Here is a 13,099-nt window from a genome sequence, read left to right on the forward strand (position 1 = left end):
TAGATGGCAAAATTAAACAAAAGTAGATATTTTTATGTTGATAGTGAATACTAAGATATTTATTTTATTATTTCAATAATTATACAAATTATAGTGATAATTTATTATTATTTTATAAGTTTTATAAAGTTTTTCATAATGGTATTTAATAAATGTTGTGGTAGTGACCACTTAGATCACCAGATTTTACCCAAAAAACGAAAAGTCATGCCACTCAATTTGAATAGATAGATTATTTACATCATCAAATGATTCAGGAATATTGGTAACTTTACTCAGATATGTTACATAATGTACAAAAAGTTCTATTTGTATTATGAACTACAATGGAAATAAATTTGAATAAATAGTTAGTAAAATAATTTATTGATACAATGGTAATTTATCAAGGATTAAACTGTTTTTATTAGAATGAAAAATGAAAATATAAATTTTTTACTTTCTTCAAGACGTTGTTTAATCTAAAAAATTATGTATTTCCCACAAGAACAGTTTTAAAATCCCATTCGATAACTATTTTTTTTTCGACATGAACCTGTTCAAATAATCTATTGTAGTTTTGATTTAATGCAAAAGATAACGTGATTATCTCAAAATGATAATGTTTATTTATAAATAAAAATATAAGGGTCATTTCCTGAATTACAAACACGTGGAGGATCACTGACAAATATTTAAATGCTTTGTTATAAGTAATAGAATATATCATGTAGTATAATGTAAATATGGCTATTTATATATTTTAGTTATAATTAGAGAACACATTAGACGTTTAAATGTTTAAAAAACGCGTTTACCTTCTTCTGGAGACTCTGGACCAAGGTCTTGAAAAACTGTACGTGGATTGATGGCTGCTGATACTCGCGAAAGATCTACCACTCGAACTGTTATTGAAATGCGCGTTTATCTAGATAAAAATTAACACGAAAATATACAATGGCGCAGTTGTTATAAACAATACAAAAGGTTAACACTTACTTGTTTGAAATGATCCTCTTTTTGTTTGTAAACACTGTCCACAGAATTTGTTCTTGGATCACTACGTTTAGTTGTTATATTTCCCATGAAAATGCACATGGAAAATAACTGTACAAATTTTGTTGAACATCTCAGCTGTGATGACCTTTAAATTAGATAGGGTAAAGAAACTTTTTGTTAGTTTGATATTTCGAGATGTCGATGTATTTGATGACACAAATTTAATATTACGGCTGTTTCCTTCTTCGTCACGCTCTCTTTGTGTTCGAACAAAACCATTTAATTACGTAGAAGCTAAAAGGAGACAACATCATCATCGTTTTGTCAAATATCATTTCCAAATGAATTTCAAGCAGTTTTTCGCGTTATTAAATTTGTACATATACGTTAAATATTGCATAATGATGAGTAACATATTTGATTATATCAGTTGTTTTTTAAAATAAGTAGTTTGCATCAAATATGTAAAAAAGGCGCAACTTTACAAGTGAAGTTTAAATATTAAACGTCAGCTTAAGCCACAGATATTAACTTTTTTGTTTTATAAACTGAGAAAGTTCGGTTTAAACGTTACCGTCGGCTTGGAGGTAGTTTAAACTTTAGTCTAATATGAAACTGAAAATACCAACTTAATTTATTTAGAAAGGTTGACGTTTTAACGATGTTACTTGGAGCAAATAGTTTAGGTTTTGCTAAAATGAGTGAATATATGTACAGAAATATCAACGTTGTCAATTTATTTAGTGCTAATATTGTATTACTAAGGAGGTAGATGGGTTTTGATTAGCTCAAGCTTAATTATAGCAGCTGCATTAATAAGTCTTTTCGTGAAGCTTGATTTGAGACGTCGGTCATATTTAATTTATGTGTATATAGCCCTTATAGTTATTGAAATGAATATCTTTGGCCAAAAAACACGAAAGTAAAACACCAATATAACCATAATTTTAATGTAAATAACGTAAAATTCGGCACCCAAGACAATATGGCGGCTGGTTGTGACGTCATCCAGAAACGATCTTTTCGGCTACAATTATGTTGACCAAAAGCACTATCTTTATTAAAATTTAAAATCAACTCAACTGTGACCTGTAAGTGAAGCAACTTTTTAATTCTTGATATAAACTAGAGTTTAATCCGTAAGGCAAACTTTAGTTTAATCTACAGTTTCACCCAAACTTGTAATATTGCATTTGAAGTAATTGACAGGAGACAACACCAATATCGTCTTATCAAACGTCATTCACAAATGTATTCTAGGCAGTTCTTCGCGTTATCAAATTTTTACATATACTTTATATATTGTATAAAATATTGTTAGACAAATATAAATATTTTTAAAATAAAAAACTCCCGTAGTTAATTTAAAATGCAAAAATATCATTCATTTTGTCAACTAAAATAATTGACATAAAATTGTTAGGTTATCATAAAATGTCATAATAGACAATGATCACTTTATTAGTAATTGGTAGGGAATTTTACCAGCGTTTTTTTAGAATATCACAATTATTTATTGTTCTTTATTATTAGATATGTTTTATTAATATAATTATTAGTAGATTTCCGCAATACCAAATGGATCAACAGACACAACTTCAAAATGTACCTGATAACGTAAAAGGTGTGAATTGTAAACATTTAAAAAAAATAACAATATCACTGTTTTTTTTTTATAGATTTGAAAGCTCAAATAGATGAATTGATATCGGAAAAGAAAAAGATTCAAGAAGAATTTAATATACAAAGAGCAAAGTTGAAAGATTTGTTTTTATTAAATGAAGGTAAGTTCTAAAGATACCACATAATATCAATATGAATAAGTATTCTGTAATTTCGTTATTTATGAAGTAGGTTTAAACAAACCGTATGTGTTAAAGTTAATATAATTGATTGATAAACTTCTATTATAAATGTATATACTTTAGTTTGTATTGAATAAAGGAGCGTCATTATTAGGGTTCACGCCAGCATGGCGACATAGCGACAATTGTCGCCAAATCATCAAGAAATGTCGCCAAAATCATACACATCGACGACAAATTTGTCGCCCAAAATATTTTTAAAAAAACCTATGTTTTATATTTACTGTGCTGTTTTTGCATAAAAGAATTTATATATGCCGTAAAAATATGTATAAAAGTTTGTGTAGCATGCATATGTTAATTTTTTTACTTTTGTCTACCACATTATATTTTTGGACCACTAAATCATAACTTAGGTTAACCACTAAATTTTCATTGCTGGTGTGAACCCTAGTCATTATTTATAGCCGAATTGGTTAAAAGGACAGAAGAAAACGTGCAATTGAATCAAGATTTGATTAAATTACGAAATGAATTAGACGATTGCAAGAGTCAGCTTGTTGTAGATAGTATGACTTTAGAATCAACTTTTGAAGTAGAAAAAAGGAAAGCAGAAGAAGAAATTGCTTCTCTACAAAGATTAGTTCACGGTAAGTTAACATACATTTAAAAATTTTAGTACTATATTTCCAAATTTACTATTTTTTGTGCTTTTATTTTAATTTTTGAGAAAAATTAGTAAATATGTTATAGAAACTGTCGAGGAATCAAGTTCTACGAGAACTCTGTATGATATGGAACTTAAAAAATTACAAAATTATATTCAACAATTACAGAAGGAAGTTGGCGATTTGAAAAGAGAAAAAAATCAATCGCCACATCACATATCACAGGTTAGTGCTTTTTAGACACAAAATATATTTTTTCTCAACACCTATTCATACATACACTAAAATCTTGAACACTAGACTTGATTATAAACACTTTACAAGCTTCTAAAGATCTATCATCTCTCAACTAATATATTCATCATTATTTCGTCCATTTAAAGTTATTTTTATATTGACGGTTAGCACAGTTGACCTTCTATTCTGTTAAAAAGTTATCCTCTTGAGTTTAATTGTAGATTTACATCTACTGAATGCTTTTTGTTGTTTCATAGGGCGAAACTAAATTTTCAGTAATATTCTGTGATTCTAAATGTTTAGATGGTGCATTAAACTTTAAATTCATAATATAAACATGTTATCTTCCACGTTTCCTGATACTCAATACTTAATCGACTCTAACCTATTCTTGGTGTTGCTTGCAAGGAGATGGATAGAAACAAGCAAAGATGCACAAAGAAGACCTTCTGCCTCTGTTACCAAACGACTGTTTTACTCAAACAGGCGTGAAAATCGACTAGTTACTTGACTTTCAACTGGACGTGGTTAGGGCACCATGGGCATCACAAATAATCCGCACCATCACTGGTGGTTGGAGGAGGGTAAAATGGCAGATCACGTCATTGGTTTCTCAAAGGACATTATCTTTTGATAACAAGAGGGGCCTATCGGAAGACCTATGTGCTTAACTGCCCTGGGCAAGCAGCTGCTATGAGCCATGAACTTCACTGTAAACTCATGTGGAGTTCATATTTAGATAGATTGATTCGTGAGGAAGGTTTAGTCCTATATTTTAATAGGATTTTTTGTGAATTGGTTGAAATATGACGATAATTGTTGGAAGTTTCAGAAAAAAATCAAACTTACCTTAAAAACGTGCCTAATTCTTTCAAACTATGATAAAACAAGAGTTGGTGGGGAATTCTTTTACTCTTTTCTTATTATGTAATTGTTATATTTGATTGTAACCCCAAGCTGATGAGACCCAATAACAGATAAACAATATGCTTTATTATCCATAGGTTTCTTGCAAAAAACAATATTAATCATCTATATAATGATTTAGGCTTGTCTGGTTTCAATTAAAATCTGTTAATTTGTCTGGAAGCTCAACCATTAAAAACAATTGAACATATAATTGATTATTAAACATTTTTATATGTTTTCGGTGGAGGTACTTTTTGTTGTTTATCAAAAAATATTCTTTGCAGACACTAAAACTGCTCATACATATTTTTATCGGAGGTTGTAGGCCAGGTATTGAGCAGAAATTATAATATTTGATAAAGGAAATTAGAATTTTGAGATACTTTAATTATTTAGGATAATTTTTATGAATAGAAGGATCAAATACAATTCAAAATAAACAAAATTAATAAAATTCACGTGTATATTTATTTATATAAATTATATTAAAAAAAATTTTTGGCAAATATATTATAGATTTTGATATCCAGTAACAGGACTAAAGTATTTAGTGATAACGTTAACAAATACACATTTCCCTTGATAGAAATAGACTTTAAAAAAGACATCAGTATATTTTTGTTGCATTTTAAAAAGTTTTGATAATTTTGTAGCAATGCTGAATTTAAATAAGGCGAGTAATTCAATTTTTAGGTTATTAATTTTTTTTCCACTACGAATTTCAATTCTTTGGTTAGTTTATAATAAACTTTATTCAATAAATGAATTTTATATGAGATTTCAACAAAATTCAACGATATATACTTTGTTAAATCTAATGGAATAGCAAGAAAAGTCCTTCCAAGACTTATAACTTGAACTATAACTTTTTAGTAGTTACTATTTTTATTTCTATCAGCTACAAGTCTTGAAGAAATTGCTTTTAACATCTTCTACTTCAATATGTTTCTAAAAATTTTGTAAAAGTTGTTGGTAAAATAGTACGAAATGATAACTTCAATAACCAGAAAAAGGAATAACATTAACGGCTTCTAGAAATGGTTGTAGTTTCAGAAAGGTTACTAGTTTCACCGACGGAATCTTAAAATTTGAAGTAGTACCTTTTAATTTGCCATAATTCCACTAAAGGGATTAACCAGAAGAAAAATATACATGCCACATTACTGGTTCTTTCAAAAACACTCTACAAAGAATCTGTTTGAGTCCTAAAAATGTTATTATAATGAAATTAAAAAATTCAAGTCCAGTAGTGACTTGAATGAGTTAAGTATACGAATATTTAATTAATTTTTTGCTGTATCTACACCTAGAGCTAATTTCTCACAGTTTTGGTGCCTTTCTTCTGTAAATCCAGTTCCGAAGTACTGAAAATAGTGTATCAGATCATTTTTTAATGGTTTCCGAGTTACAATTTGATTTTAATTATTTCAGGAACACAGTTTGGCACCTAGTCAAGTTTTCAACGTTCTAACAAAAGGATTAAAAAAATTAGGTGCCGATTCGTTTTCTTCCCAAGAAAGCGTAGAAGATTCATTCAAAAAGGTTTTTTAAAATTCTTTTTTTTCTTTCTTTAATTTAATGTTTATTTCTTTATTTGGTTTTAGACTGAAGAAGATGCGGAGCTTCTCAAGTCCTTAGTCGAACCGTTAAATGATCAAATTAAAGCTTTGAAAGAAAAACTGAGGGCTACGGACGAACAGCTTCAAAGGTGCAGGGAATGCGGTCATCAGCAAGAAGAGGTAAGTTCAACAGAAAAAATACTTTTTAATTTTTTTTTTTTTCATATTAGTTTATCCAACATTCTAACTAGGTTAAATAAGTTATTTTCTTCAACCTGTAACCCTGCAACATTCACAAGAAACTTATATAACAATAAATTCAAAATGACTACCAGGCAGGGGTGACCAAACCAAAGAGGAGCTTTATAGACATCTGAGGGTGTAGAAGCTAAGGTTTAGTAGTGCTAAAACAAGAAGTATTTTCCTCAGTTAGTTAGATTCGGCATAGGATAACCTTTTGTTTGTGCTTGGGTCGTCATAAAGTTATGGTGGCTTTGGAACCTGGATTATCAATGCCGTTCATTGAACCGGAACCCTTTTGATAGCTAATAAGTTGTATAAGAGAATCACAATTGGTCTAAAATACACTGGGTGACCTTAGCACAGTTACATGGGGTCATAGGGGCAATTAAATAACCAATCAAGCTTCACCTATTCCTTATATTTGACCGGAACCCTTCTCATAGCTGATAAGTTGTATAAGTGAATAACAGTTGGTCTAAAAAGGACACAGGGGATTGTATTTTTGTTATAAAATACGCTGGGTGACCTTAGTACAGTTACATGGGGTCATAGGGGTAACAAAATACCCCAAAAAGCTGCGCTAATGGACGCTGATATCCGATGAATCCGAGAATGTAACCTACGTTATAAGTCACAAGCCACATTTAACTATTTACCCTGTAACTGGGTATGTAGCCTACATAATTTAATATTATTGTCAATATATGATGATTGTATGGTTTAAATTTGTTTTAATATCTTGTAGCCAATACATTTTAATATTTCGTGTCCAATATATTTCAATATTTTGTAGCCTTTACACGTTAACACCTTGTAGCCAATATAATTTAATATTATTGTCAATGTATTCTATTTCTTCATAACCAACATCCTTGTACTTGTAGCCCACATATTTTGATATGTTTTTATCAACAAATTTCAATATTTTGTAACCAACCCATTTTAACATCTCTTAGTCAAAAATTTCAATATTTGTAGTGTATAGATATCAAATTTTGAAGCTTCCATATTTTAATGTTGTGTAGCCAACATGTTGGGGTATTTTGTAGCCTACATACTGTAATATTTAGTAACCAATAGACTAGATGTATTTTGATATTCCGTAGATGATTTATGCGTGTGAAGATACCTCTCCTCTTCACACAAGTTTGAATGCAACTGCAGCTACAAATACATCATTCGAGTCCCACAAACTGTCAATATGTGACATGTGCAGTAATTACGAAGCTCAGTTAGTTAGAGAACAGAAACATTCCAAAGAATTGGAAGCCAAAGTTGTCGCAGCTGAAAAAGCGGCCGAACGACATAAGGAAGATTTGCTTAAAGAAATCGGGTTCAGGAAAGACATGGAAGAGAAATGGAATGAAAAGAAAGAGGAACATAAAAGACAGGTGGGAAACGAAAAAGATTTTTTTTTAGTGTAATTTTATAATTTGAATTTTTAGGTGGCAGAACTGACGAGAATGACCGAATGTACCGAACAAGATCTGAAAGAATTACAACAATTTTTCAATCAAACTTGTTCCGAAATGAAAACGAGTCTTGGAAAATTAACACACGAAAGGGAAATGGTTCATCGAGAACTAACTAGGTGAATAAAAATTTTTTTTCCCCCCCCATTTGATGGTATACTTTTCGAGAAATAATTTATCTTCTTCGGAGATCGAATTTAACTGATTATTATTTTATTAATTGAAAATTTGTTATTTTTTTTAGGTTACAAGAGGAGAACGATATGTTAGTTGGTAAATATACTGCGCATTCGCAAGAACTGCAAAGCGAAATAATAAATTTACCGGATACTGTACAGGTACGAATTTATATCGTTGAAAACAACTTTTTATTTTGCAGAAAAAGGAAAATAGCAAGTCTGAGAGGGTGGATTTTTCGAAAATTTCCCAGTTTTTAATTGTCAACTTGACCCCTGTCAAAATTTGAACTAGCTAATTTGTGTTTAAACAATTTTTTGATATGGAACTAGTGAAAAGTAAGAGTACCGAAGAAGAAGAATGTTCCTTATATTCTATTGAAGTCTATACAACCCCTAAATAATTTTAAAAATTTCTAAAAATCAGATGTTATATTAATTACCTCATCAGGGGCTAGAGACACATTTTCAACGGTTTTGGATTTTTTTTGGAAAATTCTAGCAATTTCTCAACGATTTTGTAGGAAATTTCTTAATAATTTCAGAAAATCAAGCGATTCCTAGCGAAATTTGGAGAATTCAAGCAATTTTTCAACAGTTCTAGAAAGTTTACGTGATTTCTTAACAATTTTGGATATTTTTCATAAAGAGAATCCATTTTGGAACCACCATCACATACCGGAGATCTAAACAGCACTAGAAATAGTGGGTAGATTACCGTAGAGGTAGAAAGTAATGGTTTTTTATCTAAACGAGTAATGGTGGTGGTATAATATATGTGGAAAGGTAGTAGATCGATTTAATGAGTTCGTATATGGTCAGGACGATACTAGAGTGCAGTTTACTTGACAAAAACCCAACAAATAGCTCCCAATCCTCCTGATTTAACCCCGAGTGACTATATCTTCTTAATAAACCCGAAAAATCAGCTCAATGGAAGGATAAAAAAGCTACATTGACATATTCGATACAAAAACGTGGATTTTGTTGAAAAAAATTGATGGATTCTATTGTTTTTTTTTTGTAGGAATTGCACGAAATAATTTTGAAGAATCAACAAGACTTGATCATTTGTAAAATAGGCAAAGAGGCGCAAGAAACAAAAGTGAATACGCTCCAATCGGAAATAATGTTGTTGAAAGATAGAATAACTAACGATCAACATGAACGTAAAGGAATAGAAGACAGTTTAGAACACGAAATCAAAACTTTGAGGTAAAATCTCATATATCATATCTATTTTTAAAAATTGTAGTTGATTTAAATATAAAAAGAAACTGTTAACTAGAAGAAATCACTTTTTTTAAAATATTTCCATGGAATAGATACAGAAAACTGTATACGGTGCATGTGAACTACTACACTTTATTGAGAAATTGAATATCATAGAAAATGGCGAAATCCATCGAGTTTTTCGACTAATTTAAATTTTGATAAATCCCTTTATGATTCTTGGTGTTTTTTGACCATTGATTTGCTTTTGATAATTTAGAAAATCAACAAAAGCTCGTGGTTCAAAATATTTTATTCAATATATTATTTCTAGATTCAAATTTCTTGAATTGTTACTTCAAACTAATTTTCAAAACATTATTACTCCATATTTTAAACCAATATAAACATTTTTATAAATTTCCACTCTATAATGTTATGGAAAACGATTCTTTAGCATTTTCACAAGGTACATTTGATCTACTACACATATATTTTCATGGAATATATACAGAAAAACCGTATACGGTACATTTCAACTACTACAAGTTATTAAGATGGCGAAATCCATCGAGTTATTCTTTTGATAAAACCCTTTCGGATTTTTGGTTTATTCGGCCATTTATTTGCTTTTGATAATTTAGAATATCAACAAAAACTTTAGGTTCGAAATATTCCATTCAATATATTATTCTAGGTCCAAATTTCTTGAATTGTTGCTTCAAACTAATTTTCCAAACATTATTACTCCATATTTTAAAACAATATAAACAGTTTTATAAATTTTCACTCTATAATGTTCTGGAAATCGATTCTTTAGCATTGCCACAAGGTACATTTGAACTACTACACTTATATTTCCATGGAATAAATATAGAAAACCGTTTACGGGTACGATTGAACTAATATACATATATTTCCATGCTGTATAATATGGTACATCTGAACTACTACTTTATCATCTTTTGATGAAACTGAAAGAACTATCCAGAATGACGTTTTGAATTTATTCCCAAAGATATGATTGTAATGTTTTGAACCCTTTTATTTAAGATATATTTTTTTTTTGATAACCCTGTGTGAAAGTTTACACGAATCTTATTAAATTCAAGCAGCAACTTAAATTCATTATACACACCTTTACTTTTACTGCTATTCATACATTTTTTAGTTTTTTGTGAATAAAAATAATCTGCAATACCTTATTACAACAAATTTCATTCAATATATAATTTTCCCAATTGTGTAACTTTAATTTTCCATACCTGAAAAATGAAAGACATTTTTACTAAATTATTTTCGAGTAAACAATCAAAATCAATATTTGAAGTATCCTATATAATATGGATAGAAAACCAAGTTCGGTACATTTGAACTACTACAATTGTTTTTTTTAATAAAACTAAAAAATAATCTTAAATACATTCGAAATTGATTTCCTAGGATATGATTAAAATGTATTGAACCATTTAATCAGGATTTGGCTTTTTCGAATAATTCTTTGTGGCTTATTGTAAATTAAGAGTTGTTCAATTTTAGCTTTTTCCTATTGACCCATTTTTTAGCTTATTTTCATTGAAACTTATCCTATTAAGTACAGGCATGTTGTATTGAAGGGGTATTTTCAATTTTCTCATTATTAGACTTTTTTTTTAAGGAAACTAGTGGATGTAATGCATAAAGAGAAAAAACAAATTAGTAGCAATCAAGAGAAATTGATAAGTTCCGACAATTTAAATAGAGAAAAATTGCAGGAGCAGAATAAAAGGATCGAAGAAATGACTGAACTTAATGTAAGTTTATTTAATGATAAATATATAATTGACACAATAAGGGCCCATAATTATTCATTTTTTTTAATATGTGATTTACAATTCGATAAATTTTCATTTGACTCAATTTGTACCATTCTCCATATCAGTGTTACCCTAAGTAGTTCAAATGAACCTATGAGATACTTCAATCATTTATTAATGAGTTTTGGGAATCTCTACACTATATCAAATTTTAATAAGTAGAATTCTAGAAATTTGACGATTCCCAATTGTTTCTTTCGACCATTTTTTGGTAGCATAGAGATTACAAGGTAATTTATTACCTAGATGCAGTTGCTTCGATACAAGCTGACCCAACTTAACAGGATTCCTTCCTAAATTATTTTTGCTATAAAACACTTTTGCATAAATGTTGTCAATGGACAGATCTTCATGTACTGAGTCCAGTAACACCAATTTCAACATAAAGAAACGTCAAAAAGTTTTAATATTAACACAATATTAAAATAATTCAATTGCGATATAGAGATTCAATAATTTGTTTGGAGGAGTATTAATTTAGGTTTGTAAGACATTTTTGGACAAAAAAAAGTAATAAAATATCAATTAATAGGCAAGATTTGAACTAGAAAGCAGCTTCTCATCTCCCACAATATAAGAGACAATTGAACTACTTCAAGCTAGCGTTAGATAATTGACAAAAATCGTTTTACGAATGTTCAATTTTTGTTTTTTTATTAATTAAAAGTTGGAGCTAATTAAATTTCAGCTATAACAAATTACTTGAGGTTACTTTTTGTGATAAATCAGTGTATTGAAAAAAAATTTTTTTGGTTTTTCTTTTTTAGAAAACTTTAGAACAACAAAATAGCGAATTAAAATCTAGGGTATTCCAATTACAACAAGAATTAGATAATACAGAAGCAGTCCAACAAGATTTTGTTAGATTATCACAAAGTTTACAGGTTCGTATCAATTTTTAGTCAAAAATTTACTATTTATTATAATTTATCAAATAACTTTTCTCCCGTAAACAGGTTCAATTAGAAAAAATTAGAGAATCCGACACAGCGGTGCGATGGCAACACGAAGAAGACGTCGACGACTGTCCGAATTGCCGGCAGGTTTTCTCGTCAACGAAACGCAAACAACATTGCAGACATTGCGGTCAAATTTTTTGTCAAAATTGTTTGGTTAGAACTGTACTTTCCGGCCCCAATAATCGCCCGTCGAAAGTTTGCGACGTTTGTCATACGTTGTTAGATAAATCCTCGGCGCCATATTTCAGCGAAGTACCGCCGATGACTTGAACGGCTCATTTTAGGAAGGTAGACGTTGAATGTGTTTAAAAAAATGTTTAAACCTGTATAAAATTATCGATTGTATTTGAAAATTGAATAATTACAATTTTAAATGATGAAAATTTCAAGTTGTTTTGTATTTTTCCCTAAAAATTTCCTATTAATAACAAAAATCATTTACATTATGATTCAGTAACCAAATTTGTGGTTTTTTTTCATATAAACACAACATAATCATATACCAGCTACCATATTCGCCAGATTTAGTCCAAAATGAAAAATATACAACTAAAGTTCGTATCGCAGAGAAAATTGAAAATTGTGTTTCTACTTTGACAATTAAAAAAATTATTGACAACAAATTTGGACAGGAACACAACAATCTTTCCCATGCCTCAAAATGAAAATGATACAACTAACGTTCGTATTGCAGAGAAAATTAAAAATTATGTGTTTCTACTTCGATAATTGAAGAAATCATTGACAACAATCCCTAAAATTGATATTTACGAACAAATAATTTGTCTTACAATAACAAATGAAAACACTTAATATTACTGGCGTATATAAATATTTCCACAAAAAGTAAAAAAGTGTGAAAATTGAGAAAAATGATAGATAAGCACGATAAACAATGATAAAATGTCTGACCTACAATAATTTCTTGAAAATCATTTGTCTTATCTACACATTTTCCAAATTTGTTTATTATTATTAAATCCAAAATAAATATTGAACATAACCTCAATTAAATCTACCGGTAG

The 13,099-nt window shown here is 29.4% G+C and overlaps 2 protein-coding genes across 2 annotated transcripts in view; one reads left to right on the forward strand and one right to left on the reverse strand.

The window, feature by feature from the left end:
- The window catches only part of LOC130896791 (serine/threonine-protein kinase S6KL-like), a 56,739-nt gene extending 51,933 nt beyond the window's left edge, over positions 1-4,806 (reverse strand). Inside the window, exons 1-3 of the mRNA XM_057805106.1 lie at positions 4,538-4,806; positions 979-1,272; positions 798-907 (exon numbers count right to left, since the gene is read on the reverse strand). Coding sequence (XP_057661089.1) covers positions 798-907; positions 979-1,077 — 209 coding nt within the window. The 5' untranslated portion in view covers positions 1,078-1,272; positions 4,538-4,806. The remainder of the gene's footprint in view (positions 1-797; positions 908-978; positions 1,273-4,537) is intronic.
- LOC130896787 (rab GTPase-binding effector protein 1) lies at positions 2,220-12,457 on the forward strand. Its single transcript, XM_057805101.1, has 13 exons — positions 2,220-2,602; positions 2,658-2,762; positions 3,251-3,433; positions 3,537-3,676; positions 6,029-6,139; positions 6,202-6,336; positions 7,506-7,790; positions 7,845-7,990; positions 8,116-8,209; positions 9,075-9,262; positions 10,917-11,052; positions 11,883-11,999; positions 12,072-12,457. Exons 1-13 carry the CDS (start codon positions 2,557-2,559, stop codon positions 12,342-12,344), a joined length of 1,959 nt encoding a protein of 652 aa, XP_057661084.1. The 5' UTR covers positions 2,220-2,556; the 3' UTR covers positions 12,345-12,457.
- The last annotated feature ends 642 nt before the right edge of the window (positions 12,458-13,099 follow it).

This window comes from Diorhabda carinulata, chromosome 7 (genome assembly GCF_026250575.1).
Source record: "Diorhabda carinulata isolate Delta chromosome 7, icDioCari1.1, whole genome shotgun sequence".
NCBI classification, from domain to species: domain Eukaryota; kingdom Metazoa; phylum Arthropoda; class Insecta; order Coleoptera; family Chrysomelidae; genus Diorhabda; species Diorhabda carinulata.

What these genes read in the sequence shown, in the direction of transcription:
- LOC130896787 (XM_057805101.1), top strand. Translation starts at nt 2,557, where the DNA reads ATGGATCAACAGACACAACTTCAAAATGTACCTGATAACGTAAAAG. An exon ending in GTTCATCGAGAACTAACTAG is followed by an intron (nt 7,991 to 8,115) that starts GTGAATAAAAAT and finishes TATTTTTTTTAG; the next exon opens with GTTACAAGAGGAGAACGATA. An exon ending in CACGAAATCAAAACTTTGAG is followed by an intron (nt 9,263 to 10,916) that starts GTAAAATCTCAT and finishes TTTTTTTTTAAG; the next exon opens with GAAACTAGTGGATGTAATGC.